We start from the raw sequence: 18,700 nt of genomic DNA on the forward strand, positions 1-18,700 counted from the left end.
CAACCAGTTGGTATAAATAATCATCAAGGTAAGGCATAATATTACTGCATGCTTGTAGTGGTGAGTTGCAAGGTAAGGACAAAAATGGAATTTAAAATGGAACAATAATTAATTCAAAAACTCTGTTTAACAATTGCTTATTTATGTTCTGATGCTAAATTTTATTAAATATAAATCATGATAATTTGTTGCTATTTTCTATAGCAACCAGGGATGCCAGGTGATTTTTTCATATGCCTTCACATGGTACGAAAAAAAAAAGTCTTTAAATATCTTCACAATCATATCGGAGAAAACTAAAATCCATAATTTACTTTTGTTTATTCTAGTTGGTGTTGTTATATAGTTCATTTTATTGAACTTACCTTGAGGTTTTGATGTCAAAAAGGTTATCGATCAAAGAAGCAAGGCGCCTCTATATATACCCAAGATATGTAGAATAAAGGTGTGACCGTGTCGTCAATAAGTGCGCGAGGGGAAACGGTATAAATATACAGAGGACTGTGGAAAGGGATTTGACTGCAAATAGAGATGTCTAAATTTTCCGTTTATTCAATTGTCGATTAATCGTGGGGTCATTTTTAAATATTCGATTCATTCGAATAATTGTTTTTCAGTATTCGATTAACCGAGCGAATATTTATTTCTTGTAATCAAATAGAACAGACATATTTGTAATAAAAAAGTATGATGTCATAATTTTAAAAGTTACATTAAATATAATTTTGAAATAAACATGGTGCAGAATAATTGTTTTTGAATGAAATGGTATTTTAGTATATTTATAAATTTACCATTTCATGATTTTTTGAGGACGATTGAAAAAAAAGTACACAATGAGAATGATGCACAATATTATTTTTGTACCAACATAAAATTTTTTCTGTTCAAAATTACCTGTTCTTTGAATGTCGAATGAAATAGCTGATTTGTTTGAATATTTCTGCTTGGTCCTTATAGCTACTAGTTCAAAAGAGGTACATTTATAGAATCATTGACCACTAGTATGGTATATTTTCCTCGGCACTCTGAATTTGAATAATACTATTTTAGAACGGGAGCTGAGACCACCTTCTTTAAGTCCGCATTTTACTCCTGCAGACCCTGAATTCTTCTTACCAGTCTCCTCCCCCACCAGGGAATCATTTTTATGGTTCAACCGTAAATGATTTAGCATATCCGAAGAATTTCGACGAAATTATTCGTCGATATGCTCGTCGTTAGATTCATACGTGCAAAAGTAAAGTACAAATGTTTGACATTCGTATAGTTGTTCACTAAATATAATGGTCACGCGAACTGAAATAAATGCACTTGCGGAAGAATTGTAAACTGTAAATTATAAATTAATCGGTGGCTTATGGTTATTTTTACAGTTACAGCTTCGGTTTTTTTTCTATAATATATGAGCTGAACAATATCGACGATAAAACAAGTCGCAGGAAGTTCCTAGAAATCCTTTTATATCATCTTTTTATGCCCCATCAAAAACAGGCATTAAGTTTTTGTTAACCAAGAACACAGAAACAAAGAATATTAAATATAGGAAAACTTGAAAATCCAGAAACCTTACAATCGAATAATTAACCGACGTCTCTAACTGCAAAACGCGGGAAAAATACCTCCATCACCGACCGACACCGAAAGTCGATTTATTCTCTTGAGCTGAAACATATAAGATAGAGTATATTACAAACCTAACTTTAACCGTAAAAAACTTACCTTTCAACTTTCCAATGCTCTTATTCCCACCAAAACAATACCACACACAAAGAGCAAAAAAAAAGATATTGCAAAATATTGCAGATTGTTTACATACAAAATCCAAGATGGCTGAAAGGCCTTTCTCATAAGTCGCGCTACCGTATTGTATCTATCGTGGATACAATCACGATAAATACAATACGGTAGCGCGACTTATGAAAAAGGCCTATCAGCCATCTTGGATTTTTTCTGCAGTGTTTGTAAACAATCTGCAATATTTTGCAATTTTTTTTTTTGCTCTCTGTGTGTAGAATTGTTTTGGTTATTCTGAATTTCTGCAGGGAGAGAGTGTTGATGGATATGGGCAAAGTTGTTATTTTAAAATGACTGGAACTGTGGCAATAAGAGCATTAAAAAGTTGAAAGGTAAGTATTTTACAGTTAAAACTAAGTTTGTAATATACTCTTATCTTATGTTTCAGCTGGCGCATTCAATGAACACATTCCAGCAATTGCACACTCTTACTACCGTTAGCTATTATGCGAAGCACGCGAAGGAAGGTATTGCAAAGGCACCTTCCGCTGCTCCATCGGAAATAGGATCGGAACCAGACAATGAGGCGAAAACTGAGCAGCCACGGGGGAGCAGTGCCGATAAGGAAAATCAGCATGAACGCGGGATTTTTCGAAGGAATAGGAATCTACTCCGAATAAAATGTGTAAGTAATCGACCAAACACATTGGATTGACAATATTAACGACTTTGTTCACAGGGACAAGCACAAGCGCGATGGGTTGTCGGAAAAATGTCCCTGTTGCACTTATCATGCAGATAAAAAAGAATGAAAACGGTTCAAAGATCGTCTACCAGGAGAAAACAACCATTCAGAGCTTAGATGGAAAGTGCGAAACAAACTGTAAAGTAAATTTGAATCAAACAAAATTCGATTTTATTTCATGATGCTAATGATTTACCGATCGACATGGAATTTCGTCATAAATGACTTCGCATCGTTGCGATGTGAATGTTCGCTTAATTTCGATTCAATTTCCTGCGCTGCGCTTCTAGTCAGAACCAGAGTATTGAGTTTAAGCATTGAGTAGACATTCAGTCTATAAACGTGCATCAGATTCATATATTCGACTGCATCCGCCCCAGCGGTGATATTCTTCGGCATAGTATCGCTGCTATCGATGAACAAAACTGACGGTCCCCATGTTCACTCATGAGCCAAATCCTTTAGATATTGTGGATCATCTGTAGGAATTTTCAAACTCTCGACAACATGCAGATCATTCTTGGCAAATTTGATCGACAGCGATGACAGCAAGAGACATTTGTTCAAAGCCCCCAAATAAAATTATTCTTAAAGAGCGTTCTGATGTGTTACACTGCTTGCTGGGGCTATACACAATATCTGCCAGTCTGATCATGCCGAGAGGCAGTATTCCAGCTGCATTCAGGATACCTACGAAAAAGATTTAAAATTGTTCACAAATCTGAAACTGGCGATTGTTTATTTGCGTATAAAAATGAATATGGGTTGCGACAGGTACAACTTAGAGGCGAATGAACTCTACGAGTTTAAAGTCTCTATAATTCAACAACAACAACAACGACAGGTTTTCTATACTAATCTGAACAGAAAAGCCTTACAGATTTTTATCAATCGGTAATGAATTGGTTTTAAACTTATACTCAATGAGATTATTGCAACTCTATTGAACTATTGATACTCATTTTTCATTAATCAACAGTATGCAACACGTCAATTTTGAAACATATGGATATGATTTCTACAGATCAACTTGTTAAAATTGAACAGCTGTTCAGAAAAAAAACATATTTCAACAATATGTAATAAAAGTATTTATAATATGTTGCATCTCAGTACAACATAAAACATATGAACAACATATTTGTGTAACGAAATGAAGAAGAAAAACTCACAAGATATCTCGACATTTTCTATTTCATCACTACTACTTCTTGCGCTGTCGGCGGGTTGATTTTCAACTTCTCCCAATTGAGTCCAGTGTCCAGGATTCCCTGGTAATGCTAGAAGTGAAAACAGTTTATTATACGGTTTTTATTCAATACGATACACTCACCATCAGCATTGATTCTTCGACGCCGCTCAACCGAGTATGAGACATTTTCGCACTCTTCATTCCTTTCATAGCACGAGGAATCGAAATGTTTCGAACAAATAATGTTCAGATGGTGCTCAATAATCCATTTTTCACTCTTGATAAACAATTATTTAAACTTACAAATATTTTCTGGTGAAATTAGTTTAAAACGAGTGATATCGACTCAAACATGAGAACGGTTTGACGTTCATAGAAAGAAGGGCCGATTGACAACCAGTTGGTATAAATAATCATCAAGGTAAGGCATAATATTACTGCATGCTTGTAGTGGTGAGTTGCAAGGTAAGGACAAAAATGGAATTTAAAATGGAACAATAATTAATTCAAAAACTCTGTTTAACAATTGCTTATTTATGTTCTGATGCTAAATTTTATTAAATATAAATCATGATAATTTGTTGCTATTTTCTATAGCAACCAGGGATGCCAGGTGATTTTTTCATATGCCTTCACATGGTACGAAAAAAAAAGTCTTTAAATATCTTCACAATCATATCGGAGAAAACTAAAATCCATAATTTACTTTTGTTTATTCTAGTTGGTGTTGTTATATAGTTCATTTTATTGAACTTACCTTGAGGTTTTGATGTCAAAAAGGTTATCGATCAAAGAAGCAAGGCGCCTCTATATATACCCAAGATATGTAGAATAAAGGTGTGACCGTGTCGTCAATAAGTGCGCGAGGGGAAACGGTATAAATATACAGAGGACTGTGGAAAGGGATTTGACTGCAAATAGAGATGTCTAAATTTTCCGTTTATTCAATTGTCGATTAATCGTGGGGTCATTTTTAAATATTCGATTCATTCGAATAATTGTTTTTCAGTATTCGATTAACCGAGCGAATATTTATTTCTTGTAATCAAATAGAACAGACATATTTGTAATAAAAAAGTATGATGTCATAATTTTAAAAGTTACATTAAATATAATTTTGAAATAAACATGGTGCAGAATAATTGTTTTTGAATGAAATGGTATTTTAGTATATTTATAAATTTACCATTTCATGATTTTTTGAGGACGATTGAAAAAAAAGTACACAATGAGAATGATGCACAATATTATTTTTGTACCAACATAAAATTTTTTCTGTTCAAAATTACCTGTTCTTTGAATGTCGAATGAAATAGCTGATTTGTTTGAATATTTCTGCTTGGTCCTTATAGCTACTAGTTCAAAAGAGGTACATTTATAGAATCATTGACCACTAGTATGGTATATTTTCCTCGGCACTCTGAATTTGAATAATATCTGCCAGTCTGATCATGCCGAGAGGCAGTATTCCAGCTGCATTCAGGATACCTACGAAAAAGATTTAAAATTGTTCACAAATCTGAAACTGGCGATTGTTTATTTGCGTATAAAAATGAATATGGGTTGCGACAGGTACAACTTAGAGGCGAATGAACTCTACGAGTTTAAAGTCTCTATAATTCAACAACAACAACAACGACAGGTTTTCTATACTAATCTGAACAGAAAAGCCTTACAGATTTTTATCAATCGGTAATGAATTGGTTTTAAACTTATACTCAATGAGATTATTGCAACTCTATTGAACTATTGATACTCATTTTTCATTAATCAACAGTATGCAACACGTCAATTTTGAAACATATGGATATGATTTCTACAGATCAACTTGTTAAAATTGAACAGCTGTTCAGAAAAAAAACATATTTCAACAATATGTAATAAAAGTATTTATAATATGTTGCATCTCAGTACAACATAAAACATATGAACAACATATTTGTGTAACGAAATGAAGAAGAAAAACTCACAAGATATCTCGACATTTTCTATTTCATCACTACTACTTCTTGCGCTGTCGGCGGGTTGATTTTCAACTTCTCCCAATTGAGTCCAGTGTCCAGGATTCCCTGGTAATGCTAGAAGTGAAAACAGTTTATTATACGGTTTTTATTCAATACGATACACTCACCATCAGCATTGATTCTTCGACGCCGCTCAACCGAGTATGAGACATTTTCGCACTCTTCATTCCTTTCATAGCACGAGGAATCGAAATGTTTCGAACAAATTCCTTGGTTACCTAGAGGTTTCCACTGTTTTTCTTGTCCACAATAAGCGATCCATTTCAAGATCAGATCCTCTCTTTTGGGAAATCTATGCACGGTAATACATTCAGCTTTATTTTTGTATCGAGAACGAGTTATTTCGCAGCCCTTAACGGCACAGAAATTAGCCATCTGCAAGAAAACGAAATTATATCTTATTATATATTGCACCATTTAAAAGATAAAAATACACTTACCTCGAAATTCCTCACAGGTGATTCCTCTGCCCAAATAAGCTATCCTTATTTCTTGGCACAATTCAAATGTTTTGATAACAAACAATTGTAATGTTATTCGATGTTAATTGATGTTAAATGATTTTTATAATCCAGAAATATTCTCGTTCGTGGAATGTTCATCAGAGCCAAACTTGACAGCAATATTTTCCCCCGCTTTGCAGTCAAATCCCTTTCCACAGTCCTCTGTATGTTTATACAGGTTTATACCGTTTCCCCTCGCGCACTTATTGACGACACGGTCACACCTTTATTCTATACATCTTGTATATACCCACGATAGATACAATACGGTAGCGCTACTTATGAGAAAGGCCTTTCAGCCATCTTGGATTTTGTATTTGAACAATCTGCAATATTTTGCAATATCTTTTTTTTGCTCTTTGTGTGTGGTATTGTTTTGATGGGAATAAGATCATTGAAAAGTTGAAAGGTAAGTTTTTTACGGTTAAAGTTAGGTTTGTAATATACTCTATCTTATATGTTTCAGCTCAAGAGAATAAATCGACTTTCGGTGTCGATCGGTGATGGAGGTATTTTTCCCGCGTTTTGCAGTTAGAGACGTCGGTTAATTATTCGATTGTAAGGGTTCTGGAATTTCAAGTTTTCCTATATCTAATATTCTTCGTTTCTGTGTTCTTGGTTAACAAAAACTTAATGCCTGTTTTTGATGGGGCATAAAAAGATGATATAAAAGGATTTCTAGGAACTCCCTGCGACTTGTTTTATCGTCGATATTGTTCAGCTCATATATTATAAAAAAAACCCGAAGCTGTAACTGTAAAAATAACCATAAGCCACCGATTAATTTATAATTTACAGTTTACAATTCTTCCGCAAGTGCATTTATTGCACAAGTGTGTATATGCGTGACCATTATATTTAGTGAACAACTATACGAATGTCAAACATTTGTACTTTACTTTTGCACGTATGAATCTAACGACGAGTATATCGACGAATAATATATGAATCCATTCAATCCGGTGACAGAAGGACTAAAATCAAATAAGAATAGTCCGAAAATGATATAATGCATTATATTTAATAAATATTCCACGCCACTCACATTAATTTATACATTTCATTGAACAATATTCTAAAATAGGAAAAAAAGTCACTTGTCCAAAAAAGTTACTCCTGTACGCGCGTCGGTGTCTCAGACCGAAGGTGGTGAAAAAGTGACATACGTCCCCTTCGTACCAACTTATACGATACGCTAAACGATGATGAAGAACGAATGACGAAGCTAGAGAGAATCGCAATGTCGTAGTGTTGATGTTTTCTGAGAAATGAACGAATTATTGATTTCTTGGTCTCTCAGACGCACAGTATGCGCGAGTATAGGAGTGTTAACCGTCATGGTGTTTCGTCGAAATTCTTCGGATATGCTAAATCATTTACGGTTGAACCATAAAAATGATTCCCTGGTGGTGGAGGAGACTGGGAAGAAGAATTTAGGGTCTGCAGGAGTAAAATGCGGACTTAAAGAAGGTGGTCTCAGCTCCCGTTCTAAAATAGTAGTATTAAAATTCACAGTGCCGAGGAATATATACCATACTAGTGGTCAATGATTCTATAAATGTACCTCTTTTGAACTAGTAGCTCTAAGGACCAAGCAGAAATATTCAAACAAATCAGCTATTTCATTCAACATTCAAAGAACAGGTAATTTTGAACAGAAAAAATTTTATGTTGGTACAATCATAATATTGTGCATCATTCTCATTGTGTACTTTTTTTTTAAATCGTCCTCAAAAAATTATGAAATGGTAAATTTATCAATATACTAAAATACAATTTCATTCAAAAACAATTATTCTGCACCATGTTTATTTCAAATTTATATTTAATGTAACTTTTAAAATTATGGCATCATACTTTTTTATTACAAATATGTCTGTTCTTTTAAATTATAAGAAATAAATATTCGCTCGGTTAATTGAATACTGAAAAACAATTATTGGAATGAATCGAATATTTAAAAATGACCCCACGATTAATCGACAATTGAATAAACGAAAAATTTAGACATCTCTATTTGCAGTCAAATCCCTTTCCACAGTCCTCTGTATATTTATACCGTTTCCCCTCGCGCACTTATTGACGACACGGTCACACCCTTATTCCACACATCTTGCTCTGGACATGTACGAGTTTTAACTGCTCAGGCATAAGGCGTCGAGACATTTTTTTAGAAGGCTTCATAAACGTATGGGATTTAGGGAAAATTGGTTACATTGAATTATCTTCTGTAGTTTTTTTTTCATCGTCATTGGAAATTAGTCTAGATATTTAATTTGTTTGGAAAGCTCCAATTGTACACCTCCCAACCTAATAGATGCAATTTTATAATTTCTTTCCCTGGTGCGTCTCACTAAAATGATTATGTCATCAGTCAGTCCTTCATAGTCTTTCAGCAGAGAAGAGAAGTGGAACTTGAGAGAAAAAAGTGGCAACGATTTGTGGCAAGAAAATGTAAACAGTGAAAAAATTGACATGATTTACGCTCTAAAAATTGAACATAATGTTAAGATGTCTCTAAAAGGGTGGGAGACATCATATATAAAAGGTGGGAGGTTCGTATATAATGTTATTAATGTTACCATCATCATGATAAACATGCGAATGGGATAGAAATTACGAACTGAAAATTGAATAAAATATACATATAGATGCTGAAACGCTGTGGACAAATATTATAATGCATTTTTATCGGTTTATGTATAATGCATTATCAAAATAAACCCATATGTACTGTAATCATAACTTGCTATGCTATTCATAACAACATTTATGGTCGTATTCCACCAATAATGACAAATGTGTAATTTACGAATGAAGCTTCGCCATAAAAACTGAACGTTGAATGAAAAAATTAAAATGTGGTAAGAGCATCAGTTGAAATATTTTAAAGCATTCTCATCGAAATAAATTGAATGATACAATAATTATACGACTAAATAATGTATGTGCGCTTAAAAAACAACATAAAAATATTATTCCTGAATAAATTTCTTTTTTTCCAGTAATGAAACGTTAACGTCAATCAGTTTCTAGTAATCAGCTTTTTAGTTGCAGGGGAAATTAACACCAAACTATATTTTTTAGTAGTGAAAAAATACTGGCAAATAAAAATATTTTGTTTTCTTAGTTATTGATCGTAATTGTTTTTTATAGTTTCATTCAAGGGCGCTATATTTTTTTATATTTTTTCTCGAAAGCTGAGGATTTTTTAGATAACATATCAAAATGTGTTCTTCTTCGTTTTTAAATTATGATTTTTCAAATTTACCCGATGGTTCAAAAAATCATTTTCTCCTTTTTTCCAAAAATAACGTTTTTCAAAAATTCATAACTTTTGATCTACTGAACCGATTCAGATAATCGACATACTTAACTGAGGTCAATAATTTCACAATTGCAAAAAAATATTTTTTTTATTTATAAAAAAACAGATACAATTATTAATCACGAAACCAAAATTAATTTTTTTCCAAAAAATTCTAGGCTTTAATTTGATATAACCATCATCTGAATCGCTCTAGCAGTTCAAATGTTATGAATTTTTGAGAATAGGAACAAGGGGAAAAAAATAATATTCCGAACTATCGGTTAACTTTAAAAAATTATAACTCAACATAGAAAAAAAAGAACACACCTGATTTTGAGTAAAAAATGTAAGTGTGTAAAAAAATCCCCAGTTTTCAAGAAAAAATATAGAAAAATATAGCGCCATTGGTCCCTAAACCATGTAAACTATAAAAACGGATACAATCAAGAATTACGAAAACAAAATTCAAATTTCTTGCAAGTTTGATATTTTTCCAAAAAAGACTAGCTAATTAACTTCAATTTGATGTATCGATCATCTGAATCGGCTTAGTGGTTCAAAAGTCATTTTTGGGAAAAAGTGAAAAAAATCGAATCACCGAAAAAAAAAATACAGGTTCAATGTTTTACCATTACGAAAACAAGCTACCAACTTTCACGAAAATCTGAAAAAAATATACAATCGAAGACTTTTTTTGTCGTTTATGAGTTTGGTTTTTTTAAGTTACTAATAGGCATGTTTGCGGATTAATGGAAAGATATGATATGTTGATCCTTGAAATAAGTTTGAAAGTTAAGAATTGGAAAAAAATATATAAAATTCATGTGAATGGAGACGTCTTTTGTGTACAGCACATGCCACTGGGGCCTTTTGCTGATTAAGTAAGTAAGATTTCTTCCAAAACATCATAACTTTACAACCATTGAGTCAATTTCAAAAATCGTCATATCAAATGAAATCTTATTCTTCTATGAATCAACTTCAATCTGTCATTCAAACAAACTCAAAAATTAAATACTACAGAAAAACTTTAATTATAAAGCTTAGAGAATTTGCGACTAAATTTTCCACAATTCACACTTTTACACCAAATTTCTATCTTGTCGCAATTTTAAACGTCTCAAATTGAATTGTCAAAATGATAGGCCAAAGAACGAAAAGCAGGAAAAATTAACAAACAATGGGGGGTAAATAATAAAGCAAAGGTAATCATGGATTTTTAATAACCAATAACCAATCTCGGAAAAATATTGAAAAAAAAACATTCCTTTTTTAATTTCTCTTTCAAGTTTTGATAAAATTGCACTGAATAGTTAAACAAGGGCAATATTAATATTTGAATAAACTAATGTAATTATAAACATGTTTATATAAACCTTCCCATCTTCTCATTCTTCATTAAAGACCTTGCGTCAAGACAGCTAGAAATCCATACACTCTCAAATCAAGTGTGCCTGAAAAAAATATATTCTTCACGTAAACAAGCGATGAAAATGTGGACACTTTTTAGTCAGTGAATTGTATGGAGTTGCATTGCTGTGCTTTCAGCGTGTAGAATGTAACCCATTTTGACCTCGAATCTGAATTCTTACACAAAATCAAGGTGGCAATGTTCTTTTACCGAAAGAACAATCATGGTCACCATCAAGGCGCCTAGAAGTATATACTAAGGTGGGCCAACTTGCTAAAACCACTCTTCAGCCATCTTGGAAGTCTACTGTGTTTTGTTTGTAAACAAAACACAATACGCTATTGCCGAAGCTCGCTCGTGATCAGTCTGTCTCTTTCACGCTACAAGCAAATAATTCCCCTTCTACTTTCTTCCGTGCTGTTTTCATATACCGCTCCCCTAACCAACTTAGTGACGAAACGGCCTCACCTAGTACCATAGACCCGTCTTGGTCACCATAAGGGTGCTCATTAGCCGGGTGCTATTATTGAGGCTAACATCTCTCAAGCAGAACTGTCAGTAGGGAACCCAATTCAGCGAGAAAACAAAGGGAAATGTCAGTGGGGAACTCGACATGTTACCTTCTATCAGTTCAATAGGAGTTCAATTTGGACGTCACGTACGTGGGCTTATACACTGTTTGACCGAAGCCAAATATTTGATTCTTTTTGGCAGATAAAATTTGATCAACGTGTACTGATCAAATATATTCGACACAAAACACGGCAGCCAAATATTTATTTATCGGATGCCTAAAAAAATTTTGTTTCTGTTCCTCGACATGGTGTCGACAGGTGTCGGTACATGGTTAGGTTAACTTAAATATTTCAATCGAAGTTTTTTCATGTTCGATGTTTGATATTGTTTGCCAATGTTGATAATTGAAGAGTGGCAAACACATTTCACGATAACAGTGCTAGGGGCCATAATTTGGGTTCCAAACTCGTTAGTAGAATCTCTATCAGATTAGAAGACACGTATCCAGTTTTCAAATGTTAAAGTTTGAATGAAAATTTTCACATCATGTTATTTAATCTCTAGAAACACGTATTTCTGACTTTTAATTAGCCATTTCTCTATACATTTCCAACATTGTTACTGAATCTTTTCATTATGATATAAAGTTGTCTTCAAAAACAATTTTCGTATGTGATTTTTTACACCACTTAAAAAAAAAGTGGTTTTTCATTTAAATACAATACTAATTCGATACGGAAAAGTTAATTTTCATTCAATTTTCTTTTGACGTTCCCCTAAACTAGTAAACGAAGCTCAATGCCGCCAACGCGAAGTGTTTGTACAAATTTCAAACCAAACGTTATCTGTCAAACAATGTCAAATATTTTACCTCCGGACAAACAGTGTACCTTAAGGAAGTGGTGCATTTCGTGCATTTCTAGATCAACATGTCAAAAGGGCCTATCTTCTTTAATCGATTCTCTTCATCTACATTCTCTTTCATTAATAACTCAGCAATAACAATAGTTCCTGATGTGTTCGATGACAAGGAGTGTGAAAGGGGACCTCGTTTATCAAAGTACATGGCATAATAGGAGCAAAATCTGTCTGAAAGGCCGTGGTTATCGGAAGAGAGAGTTGATGAAGAGAATCGATCGAAGAAGATAGGCCCTTTTGACATGTTGATCTAGATTTCATTCATCCTTCATTAGGCCTTATTCGCGTACATTGAACTATGTTTTACAAGTTAGCGAAATTATTAATGAAAATAAACTTCTCCGTGTCAATTTAGTGTTCAATGCGAATGGAAAATGTTGTTTCCGTCTTGTGGTAAAATAGGGCCCTATTCCAGAAAACGAGACGAACAAACGAGCGCTCGCTTCTTTTGTATTCGTATTCCAGAAGCCGAGCTCGACTAAATACAGACGAGTAGCTCGTCTGGCTCGACGACCGTTTGGCCGCGCTCGCCGATGAATCAGTCGAATCGTCTATTTTGTTTGATGTGTTTGTTCACCTTGTTGATTGAAAGCATCCGTATTCTTCTGCTCCGCCTTTATCTTCAAAAATTGTTTCACGGCTAAACAAGTATTGCATAAGCAATGTATGTTTTCAACTGCAACCATCAAATTCAATTCAGTAATTGCAAGATTTTACAGATTTTCAAATGGGCCTCTTCCGAACAACACAACCAAATCTAGGTAGTGCGGACTAAATCAAAAAGACGGGTGGGTAATGTCGGGGACATAACCGGAGTGACGTAGGACTATACAAAGGGGACAGCTTTTTCTAAGTATATATTTTAAATACATTGTTTTTTCTGAAGGCTTTGTCCTTATTAAATGTTCAACGCCGGGCATCTTTTAGCGTATACACATATCGTACAATCAAAATGATGGCTGTGATAGGGAATGAATAGGTAGTCATCAGCTCATTCACTATCATATATTTCACTATTGAGCACATTACCGTACCTTAACTGTGGTTTCGGAGACGAATGAATTGTAAGATTTGTAGTCTCCGCAAACAAAGTAAATAAAAATGAAAAAGAACTGAGGTTTTGGAGACGAACTCTATGATCTGTCGAGAAATAAACGAGCTATAAGCGTTCTGAAAAACCAACAGTAAATACAGGGACGGATGACCTTCGGATTAAAGTCCGTTAAAATAAGAACAGAGTAGCAGGAAATACATAGCTCATCATGTTGCTCCTTAGTTATTTTTCTATACAATGCAGATGTAACGTCAGTCAATTTTCAACATCAGTTATCAACCAAAGAAAGCAGTTCTTGCTATTGAGAAAATTCGTTAAGGTGAAGGTGGAAGCTAGCCATTGTAGTAGTATAGGTAAACCCTCGTGTAAAAATGGGGTAATAGTGTTTGTGAGAGAAGAGCAAAGCACACGTAAATAGATCAATTCACTTATCAGACTGTGTGGCGCTTCATTGACACGAGTCTTTGAATACATTTGAAAAAAAAAACAAATAACAATTCAATACTAAAGTAAAATGTATGAACGATATGTTCCGATGAACAATTGCAAATATAAATATATATAGAAGGTGCATTTGCATATGATTCTGATTATACGCGAGCGTAACATGAGCAAATTTATAACACATGCGAATTGGGGCACTTTTGGTATTAACAAGTTCTTCCGCATAGTAACTCGATGTTGATAATTCCTTAATATTTTCCTTCGTTGATCGTATTGTTTTCACATATTCACGTTGGAAAGCCTTAACCCTTCTCTTCGTTGGCCGAGGCATTTAGATTGAATTTAATACTTTTCCGTTTACTGTTTTTGAAAGCATAGGCAGCCGTGGCAGTGTTCCGAGCTCTGCAATACAATTTTCTTACCCAATGTTAAAGTTGCTAAAACTTACATTATAGACCCATTAAACGTAAAAATAATAATTGTATTGATATCAACACAATTTTATTCTATTGATTTTCATGACATGGGACGCTATGACTCCGGAATAACATTTTATTGAGTGGTTTTTATAGCTGTTTCGATGATGTTGTTTGGCATCAGTGTCGAAAAAATAACGATGCTTCCACTAATACAAAAAAACCATTGCAGAAGATTGAAAAACGAAAATTTAACTTTCAGAGCACTTGCTCGAGTTTTCCGACGTTCTTCACTATACGGTGCGAAAGCAGATGAAAATTTAATATCTTGTGAGTAATCGATTAGAGTTTGGTTGATATTACTTGATGGGAAGTGTGCGAAAACGATCATTTTCTTCACACTGTTTCGCAAAATTATTGATTTTCGGGTGAGAGGTGAGGGAGGGAGATGAAAGAAATGAGCGCCATTGTGGCAGCCATTTATGGCTAGCTTCCACCTTCACCTTAATGCCATCCTGCATACAATGTGTTGTAATTTGAACCCATTTTTCATCCGGAAACCATATATGGGTTTGTGAAAGCTGAATGATCAATTTAAAAAACAGGTAGTGGGTTATATGTATGGTATAACCGCAAGGGTGACGTAGGACTATCGTTGATTTAGAGATCATTTGTTTGAAGTTGAATCTAAATCCATTCTGAATGAATGAATAAATGAATATTTGGGGGACTTCGAAAACGAGAGCGTTACGTTGGAGGCACAAGGTTTTATGCATCCAATATAGGATACGAAAAACCTTGTTCTGAAGAATAATCTTCAGAAGCTAACCTACTAACTGTACTTTATTGACAAATCACAAACCCAAATGTATTATATGGATATTTTATGGATAAAAAACATTAAAATAAACTCTTTCGCTTGAATGTAATTTTCAATTCCCAGAGGAACTGGCAGATTATTTTCAGTAACGATTAAATATTTCCACATTTTCCTCGATACTGAAAGCCCACCAGTGGTTAATACTAACTCGATAACCACCTGTTAATAGTACTTGATTGAAAAATATTTGGTCACAGTGTTACATGGATAGAAAACATTCAAATAAACTCTTTCACATGAATGTATTTTTAAATTCCCAGAGGAACTGGCAGATCATTTTCCAGCAATGATTAGATCTTTCCGGAACTTTCTCGATGCTGAATGGCATCCAAACGGCAAGAATTCTGCGCGTGTATGTGTCGATCCTTCGCCGTCCACCTCCTCCAGCACGTTAGGCAACGATGTTGTCTTGTCGATGTCCTCACGAAAAATGAATGTGTCTCACCACCAGAATATCGCTTAAGTATGCTTTTTGTGTGTGATTGAATCGAGAGAAGGTGTGGTTTACGATGGCAATTTGGAAGGCAAACTAGAGGGGAATGCACTCTCTGAGCTCGGAACTTTTGGCGACTGAGCAATAATCGATTGCGGGCGCATACAATATTGGATACGGAAATATCCTACTGATGGGGAAGAATAATCTTCAGAAGCTATCCTGTTAATTGCGATTGATTGAAAAATCACAAAACCAAATGTATTTGGCCACAGTGTTACATGGATAGAAAACATTCAAATAAACTATTTCACATGAATGTAATTTTAAATTCCCAGAGGAACTGGCAGATTATTTTCAGTAACGATTAGATATTTCCACATTTTCCTCGATACTGGAAGCCCACCAGTGGTTAATACTAATTTGATAACCACCTGTTAATAGCACTTGATTGAAACATATTTGGTCACAGTGTTACATGGATAGAAAACATTCAAATAAACTCTTTCACATGAATGTATTTTTGAATTCCCAGAGGAACTGGCAGATTATTTTCCAGAAATGATTAGATCTTTCCGGAACTTTCTCAATGCTGAATGGCATCCAAACGGAAAGAATTCCGCGCGTGTATGTGTGTGTAGCTTCCCGGGGAACCGTTTGTGGCATCACTCTCCTCCTGATGGATTCCCTTCTGGCCTAGGGTGCACAAACAGGCTCTTGGTGACACCGTTCATCCGCGCTTTCATGATAAACGAAGAGCTTCACCACAACAGCGACAACATGCTCCAATCGCTGTTCAATTAGAACTGAGTGGATTTCCGAGCGGCGCTCGCTTATATATCGATTGGTGATTTCAATAGCCTGTTTTGAAAGCAATTTTAAGACTATTGAAACAAGTTTTTGGATCAAAAAGTAACAAGTATAGAACGCGTAGATATTTTATCTTTCGAATGAAGTGTTTATCATACCATTTCGTTCAGTTGTTTAGGAGCTATTAACGCTCACAATCTCGGTCTCCGGCGTAACGCTTTCGTTTTCGAAACTTTGATTTTACACCCCGGTATAGAAATGAAAGACGTAGTCCTACGTCAAAACACTAACCACCAATAAGCTCAAAAACAAGCATAAATCAAATAATTCATAGAATGCATTGGTATTGTGAATAACTTTTAATAACTCTTCTTTGAAAGGGTCAATGGCCCTGAAAAGCGCCGTGTTTTACGGTGGCTGGTTTTGCCACCAAAGCAGTCTGTATAAACAAACTTTTTCCTTCTTCTACCTGCTGCCGTTTTGCGATTGCGTTTGTCACTCGCTGGAACTAGTTGTTGCCACCGAACCGAATGTGGTATGTTCTGTAGGAGGGTTTTCTTATTGTCGTGAGCAGCTTTGCAAGCCAACTCGAGCACTCCGGCGGCCGAAACTCTATAACCGCTATTAGGTATACTGGTGCTCCGGCACCAATCCGTTCGGCCTAGTTACCCTTGCGGAGCAGTTCAAGTGGGACTTTGCCTTTCTCTTAACTTGTCCTCCTTTGTCTTAACTTGTCCTCCTTTGCTTTTGTCCACACGTCCACGTTGCTGCTTGTGTTGCTTTGTTGATGTTATGCGATCCGGGTCCGCGCGTTTTGTACTTTAGCGGTACACGCTCACAGGATAGAGACAAATCAGCAGACTCAGCCAAAGGGGCGAGTTCAACGAGACGAACGAATGAGCGTTAAAAGGCAGGAATGGCAAAAAAATATATTCATTACGATTTGTTCGCTCGTTGGATGCACATGCAGTTGTTCAAACACGAAGGCACCGAAGACTAGTGGAATAGTGGAAAAGCCGCCAAAAAGTTCGGCACGGCGCAGAAGAATATCTCGGAAACCGACAAGAAGAAGGAGAAGGAATCATATGCTATCTACATCATAAGGTGCTGAATTAGGATCATTCCGACATCGGTTTCTCATCGAGGGCGATGAGCGTCATGAGCTTCGTCAATGCATCCTTGAGCGTATCGTAGCGGAAGCCTCACGTCTGACCCACTACAATAAGCGGTTAACCATTACGGCGTGGGAAATTCAGATCGCAATCAGTCTGTTGCTGCCCGGTGAACTTGTATGCCGTTTCCGAAGGTACCAAAGCGGTGAAGAAGTATACTAGCACCAAATAAAGATTCGGAGCAAACCCAAAAAAGGGCCCTTTTCAGGACCACAAAATCATGTTTAATCTAAAGAGTTTATTGTTTTGTTAACACTCGATATCCTCATCTTGTTCGGCTAAACCTGTTTAGCGATTTCGTTTGCCACTCGCCACAGGATTCACAGTTGGAAAATTTCTTCCTATCCAGCTTGGGACATGTTGTACTGTAAATTACATTTAATGCGACATGCCGAAGCACCACTCAGTGTCGCATTGAAGGCGATTTTAACCTGTAATTGAACATTTGCGATGACAGTCGTACAGCTTCCACAGTTGCAAAATTTCTTCCCATCCAGCTTGGGACATGTTGGGTCATAATTAGGCCCCCAACTCTATGTTTACAAAAATGTCCAACTAAATATGTCACATTACAGGTCCGTCCAATTAGCTAAATGTCGAACTAAATGTAAATTACTGTACTTTCAATATGGAAGCAATTTAATTGGTGAAAATTGAATAATCGAGAAAGTCCCCAACCATCAATAAGCTCAGCACAACTGCCAAATTCTCATACTCATCATATCCTGGCAACAAATTATGAAAAAATCAATTTGTGTTTTATTATTATTTTGGATAATATTGTAGAATGCATTGAACTATATTTCGTAAACTCTTTTTTGAAAGGTTTAATAGCCCTGATAAGCGCCGTGTTTCATGGAATGGTTCCAATTTAGAAAACTTAGTACTCGTGGTTTTGAGAAAAAACATTTTGAACGCCCTCGATGCCGCCTTGTTCTGGATTTGCCACCAGAGCAGTTTGTATAAAGAACAAACTTTTTTCTTCTGCTACCTGCTGCTGTTTTGCGATTGCGTTTGCCACTCGCCACTCGCTGCAACTGCCCGTTGTTGTCTTGATGTCCACCGAACCGAATGTGGTCTGTTCTGAATGCGGGTTTTCTTATCGTCGCGAGCAGCTTTGCCAGCCAACTCGATC

General features: G+C 35.4%; 1 protein-coding gene and 1 long non-coding RNA gene across 2 annotated transcripts; one reads left to right on the top strand and one right to left on the bottom strand.

Moving 5' to 3' along the window:
- The first annotated feature begins 1,897 nt into the window (after positions 1-1,897).
- On the top strand, positions 1,898-3,968 carry LOC129769159 (uncharacterized). Its single transcript, XR_008741823.1, has 3 exons — positions 1,898-2,129; positions 2,186-2,422; positions 2,477-3,968. It is a non-coding gene; the product is annotated as an uncharacterized LOC129769159 (long non-coding RNA).
- A 236-nt stretch (positions 3,969-4,204) lies between these two features.
- Positions 4,205-6,335, bottom strand: LOC129766278 (uncharacterized). The gene is made up of 5 exons (XM_055766797.1): positions 6,139-6,335; positions 5,806-6,073; positions 5,645-5,752; positions 5,094-5,162; positions 4,205-4,221 (listed from the first exon to the last, which is right to left on the bottom strand). The coding sequence occupies exons 2-5, from the start codon at positions 6,071-6,073 to the stop codon at positions 4,205-4,207; spliced, it is 462 nt and encodes a 153-aa protein (XP_055622772.1). The 5' UTR covers positions 6,139-6,335.
- Positions 6,336-18,700: the final 12,365 nt, after the last annotated feature.

This window comes from Toxorhynchites rutilus, chromosome 2 (assembly GCF_029784135.1).
Source record: "Toxorhynchites rutilus septentrionalis strain SRP chromosome 2, ASM2978413v1, whole genome shotgun sequence".
Lineage (NCBI taxonomy): Eukaryota > Metazoa > Arthropoda > Insecta > Diptera > Culicidae > Toxorhynchites > Toxorhynchites rutilus.

What these genes read in the sequence shown, in the direction of transcription:
- LOC129766278 (XM_055766797.1), bottom strand. Translation starts at nt 6,073, where the DNA reads ATGGCTAATTTCTGTGCCGTTAAGGGCTGCGAAATAACTCGTTCTCGA. An exon ending in TCGAAGAATCAATGCTGATG is followed by an intron (nt 5,753 to 5,805) that starts GTGAGTGTATCG and finishes TTTCACTTCTAG; the next exon opens with CATTACCAGGGAATCCTGGA. An exon ending in AGAAAATGTCGAGATATCTT is followed by an intron (nt 5,163 to 5,644) that starts GTGAGTTTTTCT and finishes TCTTTTTCGTAG; the next exon opens with GTATCCTGAATGCAGCTGGA.